We start from the raw sequence: 8,949 nt of genomic DNA, 5'->3' as shown, positions 1-8,949 counted from the left end.
CCCTTTTCTGCTCGACTAACTAGTTAGTAGCTTCGTTTGTCTGTGCTTCTAGGTACGGTGGACTTGTTTTGGTTTGGCCCGTCCTGGAGTTGAATCACGTGCAGACCTTTGTGGGCAAACGTGGGCGGCCAACGTCCAGACTAATCATAAATAGTTACACACGATCGATAGGCGGCGATCTGGGGATGCTGGATTTAGGCCGTTCATCGCACACGAGTATGGATATTGTTTGCGATATTTGCTGGATCATATAAGCATGTATCATGACTTTGTGGCTGGCCGATGGTGGATGACTTGCGGCGTTGGCGAGTCAGTCAGACGTGCGTTGTCGCGATCGCCAACTCGCAGCTGGCCACCAAACCGCACAAGCGAGAAAATTAGCGTAATTGGCGAAGCAGATTGTCTCGCTGGTGTAGACACAAAATCAAGGTAGTCGCAAAGCAGCGCCAATCGACTAATTACAAAATCCTGGGTGAGCGCGGAACCCGTGGCTGCCACCTGCGTCAACGGCAATTCATCGTGCCGTCTCGATACGTGGCGTAGCAAAAAGCAAATCATCTGTCGCAGCGCCGCAATCCACTGCGACATTTGCAAAACCAGGACCGAGACGATTTAGTCAAAGATGAGTTTCATATACATGCGAAACCCGCGAGACCGTATCTGCAGCGGAGGCCGAGAAACAACGGCACTGATATAAATGCAGCTGCAGAGGGCGTTTTCTACTTTATAGTAATAATTATCAGGGTTTTGGACTGACCAATACTGGCGAGGTGGACCGCATCGTGGCCTATGGGCAGGCGACAAGGATCAGACGCGGAGCATTGGTCGTCTGAATGTACGTTGGGCACGCATCATCGGGCTTTTATGTATTGCTGAGCGACTTGTTGAGACGCTCGATGAATAAATAAGCCAGCTGTCCTGTTTTCGACGGCGACAACATGTATCCATTGAGCATCGGCAAATCTCGTTGTAAAAAGGCCGAAGAGCAGGGGTTGATGTGCCGGGAGCCCACTTGCCCACGTTCCTCCACGGTGGAGGGCGGGAGGTCGAGGAGAAAAAAGACAGAAGATCACAAGATAGGAGATGAGGGCGACTTGCCGACCTGCCTGAAAATACAGCCCATGTCTATTTAGCTTTGCACATGCGACGGGGGGGGGGGGGGGGCAAGCAAGCACACGAGCACCGAGCACGAGGCCAGGCACGCGAGCTCTTTGGCGAAGCCTAACTGGTCAACTTGGTGGAACGACAGCGATGGGGGCATGAAAAGACAAAACGGTAATAAAAGAATAACTAGACAAGGATGAAGGGGTTCATCAAAGTTTGTGGAGCGATTGCAGCTGCCAATCAATGGGGGCAAATGGTGGAGAAGAATAGGGGAGATGAAGTATTACAAGTTATTACGAATAACTATCAACAAGTCCTCTCTACAAGTTGAACTAGCAAGTTACCGAAAATGAACAAGTCTTGTCGCCAAGTACCATTTACGCTTTGAGGCTTGAACAAGTCTGTCTCGTTTTGTTGCATGTGCCTTTCTCGATCATCGCCCATTCATGCCATGCACATGGGCTAGCCGTGTGCTGCCATTGGCTGCACCGGGCTTGGCTGCTTGTTTGGCGAGCACGCGACCATTTGCTCGATGCTGCTTGGTCAATTGAGCTTTCACCCCCTTTGCTTTTTTTTTTGTTCCGTTAACTCTGTACATAGGTGGCGAGGTAGTTACCTGCATCTTCTTCCTGCTGCTCTTACCATGAAAAGTCTAGAGGTCCTCCCCTTTCCAGCTAGTTTCATCGCCCAAAGTCTTTCGTTACCAACAGTATGGGCGCGTGGCCTGGCGCACTGCTCTCCGTCTTCGTCCCCTGCAAGCACAGAACGATCGATCCAAGCTTTTGCCCTCGTGGCCACTCTCACAGCCTTTTTACTCGCTCAAAAAAATGAAAAATAAAAATAAAAAAAGACGTAAAAGTGTCACGACCCTGCTTACTTGTTCACCCCCCGTAGACGGGCTAGCCAAAGAAGCAAAGCGGCAAGAAACGTCATCTTTCATTTCCATCCTCTCCCCCCCCTCCGTGTTGTTATCTAGGTTGTCCCTTTCAAACCTTTGCCACCGTTTCACATCCCGACCTCTCTATTGCTCTTACTCTTGCTACTCGCGTGCTCAATTACAAATCTCTCTTGTTTGCCCTTTGCACCAAAACAAAAGGTAGACACGACTTTAACGTGTGCAATAGTCTGCTCCGCCGTTACACCCATCTTCTCATTCTAGCATCGAACGTTGCGCTTGGCCCCCCACAAACTTGTCACTTACTCTCTCGACTGCTCTTGGCCGCCCAAAGTTCTCCTGAAAACTTTTAAACTTTCTCATTGCGCCATCATCTCTCGATTGGTTACCTTTTCTTATAAGTTGAGAGCCACGCGTGATTTCAGGGAAGCCAATACTGTGGGTAGCCTACCGCCATCACGCAGACTCGTGACACCTTCAGTGCTCATTCACATACTTGCTCACGGCAACGACGGTTTATCTATCATCATTGTCTCGGGAATTGAGGTTGAGAAGAAAGCAAGCGCAATATAAGCCACGAATCGACCACGCGGCCGTGCCATTTACTACAGCGCCTACCTCATCCCATTGGCCAGCTACCCATCCACAACCTTATCTCGACACAAGACGCCATTATCAATCCGCTGGCAACAGAGACAATCACGTTAGCCAAGCCTGAACGCCGCATTGCAGCCAGCTGATTATACAGTTCCACAACGTCGTGCCCGCCAACGGCGTGCCCATCCACAAAAGAGCCCGAAACCTTGCAGCCCGGTCCCGGCCTGCGTTTGCTCTACACGACGGCACACGACACCAAGAAAACACTCCAGATCACAATGCCTCGACCCGGCCTACCTCCTACACCCGGGTCGTCCACCGATCTCAAGGCAAAAGACGGCGCCAGTCAAATCGCCTCGCTCCACCTGGCGTTTGAGTTGCCCCCTCCTGCCCTCCACGACGCCGCGCGTACATCCCCGGATAAGCTCTTCCCCGGAACGACCTCTGTTGCCGCCCACCACAGCCACGAGCAGCAGCCGCACCAGCAGCAGCAAGCGAGCCCGCCATCCTATCCAATGCAGGCTGCCGAGACGGTCAAGGCTCGCCGTCGTTCCTCTGCTGCCACCGCCGCCGCCGCCAAAGAAACCAAGGACGTCAACGGCAGCGCCTTTGCCCTGCCGCCGCCGCCGACCCGCTCCCGCAAGATTATCCAGATGAAGCCCCGGCAAGAGGACGCGGTACCCTCCTCCGCCTCGAAAGACGGCACCGCTGGAAAGGGAGGAGCATCAGGAGCGGGCGGCAAGGTGGCCAGGGCGACGGCCAGCACGGGGAATGGTGGTAGCGTCGCCGCCGCAGGGAGCGCGTCCGGCAAGACCAGCAGCGGCAAGAAACAGCCGAGCGCGACGAGCGCGGCCGGACGCAAAATTGCCCGCAAAACGGCGCACAGCCTAATTGAGAGGAGGCGGCGCAGCAAGATGAATGAGGAGTTTGGGGTGCTCAAGGATATGATTCCCGCCTGCACCGGCGACATGCACAAGCTGGCCATTCTGCAGGTATGCGCGGCTTTTTTTACCCTCAGTCCATTTGAACCGACGCAAAGATCAAATCAAGACTAACAGCGACAGGCATCGATTGAGTATATCCGCTATCTCGAAGACTGCGTGTCGCAGCTCAAGGCCCAACACAGCGGCGACGGCGACCGCCGTGGCGGCGACATTTCTGCCTCGGGCAACCCGCTACCGTCGATTCGCGAATTTCACCCCACCTTTCACGGCGACGAGCCGGCCGATGTCGAAATGTCTGATTCGGAAGCCGTATCGCCCACATTCACCGCACGCCCCGATAGCCAACACTACCATTACTCGACGCCGCAGCAGCAGCAGCAGCACCATCACCAGCCGTCCGTCTCGCCGGCTCTGCACGCGCAAGACGCTCGCTCGCGGCACCACTCGTACTCGTCGACAACATCAGCAGAATACCGCCATCACGGAAGCTTCACGCTGTCGGCCACGCCGTCGCCCGCGTTTGGGCCTCAGCGTCACGGGCCCTACGCGAGGAGCAGCACGTCCACGTCGGCGGCATCGACGGTGACGAGTCCCGCGCTTAACCCGCAGACGACGGAGCTGGACCACGAGGCGACGGCGGCGCTGCTGATGCTCAACGCGGACCGTCGGGGCATGACAGCCAACGCGCGGGGGCTGTCTGTTCGTGACTTGCTAAGCGGGTGAGCCGGAAGAGGAAGAGTGAACAATGAAGCAAAGACTGTGCAATTTTTTTTTTCCTTTTTTGGTTTCCTTGTTTGGGATCGGGCGTACATGTGATGAAAAGATGAATAGTATACCTTGTTAATGGTGGCACATTGTTTGAATATTTGAATTTTGTATCTATCGGCTTCGATTGGATTGATATCAGTCAGCTTGGATTGCTTGCTAAACAATTGCAATAAAACGGATTAATTATGGACGGGTATGCAGTGTCAATGATTCAAAAGCACAAACGCCGATCCCACAGCAGCCCCCCAAGTCTACAACTCTATGCCTTTAGTCTCTCGGTCGAGGCAATGTCGGCCGTGGCGTCCATGACGAGAAAACTGCCCACATTAGCATCATCCGTCGCAGCGAGAAAAGGGTTAATTTTGACAAACGCACTTGTAAAACAGGATGGTGGGCGCAATCGTGAACAAGTGCCACAGGCTATGCGCATCAATCAGGCCCAGCCAGGGCGGAAAGTCGAGCAGCTCCATGCTCATGGCGAGCATGACCCAGGCGACGACCAAACCGGGCCAGGCCGTCCACAGGCGCCTCGACTGCCTATACTTTTGCACGCTGAACCAAGTCCACAAGACGTTTTGCACAGCGCCGACCGCAATATTCGCCGTCATGTTATACTGGTAGTCCCAGCGCACGCCCTTGAGGTACGCCACATGCGCCGCATACATGAGCGCGCAGAGCAGCGTCCACGCACGCAGCGCCGACCGCCTCGTCGGCGTCGGGCGATCCAGACGAAACACGCGGACCGGCGCATAGTACGTTCCGTAGAGCACATTGGCGCCGGCGGCAAAGTAGTCGAGCTGCTCGGTGGCGCGGAAATCGCGGACGTGAAAGACGGCCGAGGCGACCCACGAGGCGATGCCGACGTAGGCGAGCACGACGTAAAAGGGCCGGAGCGGGTAGCGTGGAGGGACGCGGGCGCGGATTTTGGCGAGGCCGTTGTAGTGCGCCCAGAGGTTGCCGAGGGAAAAGAGCACGGAAAAGGGCTCTTGCGCGCCGAGGAATCGGTAAAAGGGCCACTTGCCGTGGAATTGCACGACGCGCGATGATGAGGCGACGCGTTGGCGCGTGATGATGTGCTGGCAGGTGTAGTCGCACTCGGCGGGGCAGTCCCAGAGGAGGAGGCGTCGGTGGAGGGCTGATGGAAGGTGGTTATTTGTCAGTTGGGAGGCTCTCGAAAAAAGGGCAAGTTGTTGCTGTTTTAGTCGATGCGACAAGACGGGGGGCGGTGGTTGACGTACGGATTGGTGTTTGGTGTCCCTCGCGGCAGTTTTCAGCCTTGCAGACCTAGAATCGTTTTCAATTAGCCTCTTGAATCTATCTCATCTCGCATCTTCAGGCTCCGTAGTGAAAGTCGACATCGATGGGCTGCAATCATAAAGCTATCGGGAAAAAAAAAACGCACCTGGACACAGTCTTTAAACTCGGGCAGCTGGTCGCCCACCGACGCCCAGGCGGTGCCTGCAAAGAGCACGAGGGCGAGGAGTGCTAGCAGCAGCGGCGGCGCGCTGGGCCGGATGCTCCGCCTCGATGGGAGCATGGTTTTATGTTGTCATGCAATTGACGTTGGAAGAGAGAGAGAGAGAGACGGCGAGTAGAAGGGTTGATGTGGCAGCAAAAAAGGATTAGAAACAAGGGGGCCACGGAGCATGCGGAGGGGCCGCGATGGGCCTCAAACCTAGCGAGGCAAGGAGGGTGGTTAATTTGGCTAGATATAGCTGCATTACTTGCCTAACTATTTAGTACGCAACTCTGAATGACGAAGCTTTTTACTTTTGATTTTCGAGTCATCAATGCCGGGCATATCTATTTTAAGCACTCCACAAGAGGCGCATCGCTATCCTCTATCAAAAGCTCTCTGCTGGCTGTGTCATCAGTCCGAGACCACTTTTCACAGTGTCACGGTTGACCAGTTCTGCGAGCAAAGAAGGACGATAATCTGGCTAGGTATGCATAGGTCATTATCGAGATTTCTGAATTGTGCATTACTCTTTTCCTGTAATGTATCGACTCACATCTCCAAATTTTATAGACGAGGAAATTGAGTTATGACGTACCGCGCGTCTGGGGTCCTGCGGGCGGGTAGACTCTTTCGTCACCGTACCCTCTACTACCTGCGACTTACAACTAGACGTGAACAATTGCATTTCAGCACATCTTTTACATTACGCAACGGTGACAATGTAGTCGACCAATCAACTGCGGGGTATCGAATGATCCGTAACACTCATCGGGGGTACACCTCCCCAATGTCTCTAGGGCCCGTGTCTAGTACAACTGGCCACTGCTTGGCTGCAAGTTGAATGCAATAGGCTCTATGTTAAGGTTATTCACCCCAGACTTGGCGAAACCTCTCCGATCTCAGCCTCGTTCTTATTCTGTCACGATCTGTTAACAAAGATGACCGTCTCTCATTTGGGGTGGCTTGGCCAAAGACGCCACAGCCACAGGAGCTACTACGTCACAGTGAGTCGCGGATTCTGAGCATGTCATTGATGTCGTACGGAGAGGTGAATGTAACTCGTCATTGATGATAAATTGTCCTGCATATTTGTGTATAAAGAGATTGGCCACCCGCCGATATGCAATGAATGGTATAAACTTGCCGGATTATACTGCATTCCTATTGACAGTCCATCATCTACAACCGCCAAAGACGGAAACCAGACTTTACCACAAAGATCTTTTATCAATACTCGCAGCACCATCATGACACGCAAAATATGTGTCACGGCAGTCGATGGGCAGACTGGCTTCGCCATTGCCGAGCTGCTCCTGCAGCACCGCGACTTTTCCCGCAAAGCCGACGCCGTCGTCGGCCTGGCGCTCAATGCCAAGTCGGACAAGGCGCAGGAGCTCGAGGCCGCCGGCGCGCAGGTTGTGCAGCACAAGCCCGGCCGCGTCCGCGAAATGGTCAAGGTTCTGCGCAGCACCGGCTGCGACACCATCTGCCTCGTGCCGCCGGCGCACCACGACAAGTACGACATTTGCGTCGAGCTGGTCGAGGCGGCCAAAAAGGCGGAAATTGCCAACGTGCTGCTCATTAGCAGCGCTGGGTGCGACTACGCGACCGCTGACAAGCAGCCGCGCCTGCGCGAGTTTATTGATCTCGAGACGCTGGTGCTGCAGAGCAAGGGCGATGCTAGCACGCCGACGGGCGGTTCGCCTTGTGTTATCCGGTACGCAAGTGTATTCAACTACACGCAGTTTGTCCGAAAAATAAGTAAAGTCGCTAACAGACTTGTGACAGCGCGGGGTTCTACGCGGAGAATCTACTGCTCTATGAATCGATAGTCAAGAATGAGTCTACGCTTCCCTTACCTATTGGCGAAAACCACAAATTTGCGCCTGTTGCTCTCGGAGTATGTGGCTCCAATATTCTCTTTCTACCGTTGTATACATGCTAATTGGGCCATTCATGTAGGACATTGCAAACATTGCAGGCCATGTTCTGACGGGAAGCGGCAAGCACGGGTTCGATGATCGGCATCGCGGGCAGATGATGGTCGTTACAGGTGAGCCTAACACTACATTAACTTGCGTCGCTTCAAGATGCTAAAGTATCCAGGCCCGATGCTCTGCGCCGGCAAGGAGCTCGCATCGTCAGCTAGTAAGGTGCTTGGAGCCGACATGAAGTTTGAGAATATTTCAGAGTATGTACAACTTTTCTCATCTACTTTCTGGTCTTAAAGCTGACATGGTTTTTTTTTTAAAAAAAAGAGCGGAAGCAAAGCGTATTCTCAAGTCGCAAAGTGGCATTGATCCCTCGGAACAGCAATATCTCCTCGATTATTACAGCCTGGTGCGAGAGGGCAAGACGAATTACATTTCCACCACGGCCTTTCATGATGTGACTGGAGAGCACCCGACGGAGCCTGACGACTTTTTTACGCTGTATAAAAATGAAATGAGACCCAAAAAGGTGGCGAAGCGAAACCACAAATAGCTGCTTTGATGGAGCTGGAGCATCTGAATGGTGCAGTCTTTTAGTCTGCAGTTATAAGATTGTTTTGAATGTGGCTCTGGCCATTCCACGACTTGTTTAGAGTAGTCATGATAATCACACGCTCTTTAAAAAAAATTAAATAATAAGATCAAAGTGTATCATGAATTACGTACCCACAGGGCCTCAATTTTGACACGCGGAGTGTAACCAATGGCGCGGAACAACCGCCTTTCAGAGGGTGCAATTTACCAAGTTCGGTATAATAGCGACAAGACAAGAGTTGTAAATTGCACTCTGATGCGCGTGCCTTTATTGGCGGAGATTTGTTAACTTTCTCTCTCTTTTTTTAAAAAAAAAAAAACCTTATTTCTTCCGTAGAGATTTGGTAGAATAAAAATCTCGTCTTGATTTCATCAACACAAAGCTTTCTCGGAAATCATTCCTCGCCATAGAAATGTGTGACTCGCTGCAACCATGCAAAATCCACAGCTTATCGATCGGCGAGGATGTACCTGGCTGGGCCCAATATCACAGCCCCATTCCCCATTGCCCCAGCATGAGTCAACTGCCGGCTCTAAAATTCGCGAGAATTGTGGCGCGCTGTTCGAGTTTGAGTTTGGGGAGCCACCTGTCGGCCAACGGGCGTCTCGGGTCCGGGCGGGTGACCCCATCTCTGTAAGGCTGGGCCTTGACCCAAG

The 8,949-nt window shown here is 53.1% G+C and overlaps 3 protein-coding genes across 3 annotated transcripts; 2 read left to right on the top strand and 1 right to left on the bottom strand.

Annotated features, from left to right (window-relative positions):
- Positions 1-2,874: 2,874 nt before the first annotated feature.
- BBA_02099 (helix-loop-helix DNA-binding domain-containing protein) lies at positions 2,875-4,263 on the top strand (the record flags this gene model as incomplete). The annotated part of the gene is made up of 2 exons (XM_008597196.1): positions 2,875-3,588; positions 3,661-4,263. 2 exons carry the CDS (start codon positions 2,875-2,877, stop codon positions 4,261-4,263), a joined length of 1,317 nt encoding a protein of 438 aa, XP_008595418.1.
- Positions 4,264-4,567: 304 nt separating this feature from the next.
- On the bottom strand, positions 4,568-5,845 carry BBA_02098 (Mn2+ homeostasis protein Per1; the record flags this gene model as incomplete). Its single annotated transcript, XM_008597195.1, has 4 exons — positions 4,568-4,625; positions 4,684-5,443; positions 5,547-5,592; positions 5,711-5,845. The coding sequence occupies 4 exons, from the start codon at positions 5,843-5,845 to the stop codon at positions 4,568-4,570; spliced, it is 999 nt and encodes a 332-aa protein (XP_008595417.1).
- A 1,169-nt stretch (positions 5,846-7,014) lies between these two features.
- On the top strand, positions 7,015-8,251 carry BBA_02097 (gll2891-like protein; the record flags this gene model as incomplete). Its single annotated transcript, XM_008597194.1, has 5 exons — positions 7,015-7,484; positions 7,556-7,667; positions 7,730-7,820; positions 7,874-7,958; positions 8,026-8,251. The coding sequence occupies 5 exons, from the start codon at positions 7,015-7,017 to the stop codon at positions 8,249-8,251; spliced, it is 984 nt and encodes a 327-aa protein (XP_008595416.1).
- Positions 8,252-8,949: the final 698 nt, after the last annotated feature.

The sequence above is a fragment of the Beauveria bassiana genome, assembly GCF_000280675.1.
Source record: "Beauveria bassiana ARSEF 2860 unplaced genomic scaffold BBA_S00004, whole genome shotgun sequence".
NCBI classification, from domain to species: Eukaryota; Fungi; Ascomycota; class Sordariomycetes; order Hypocreales; family Cordycipitaceae; genus Beauveria; species Beauveria bassiana.
Note: the sequence above shows the minus strand (reverse complement) of the source record. Positions and strands in the feature narration are given on the sequence as shown.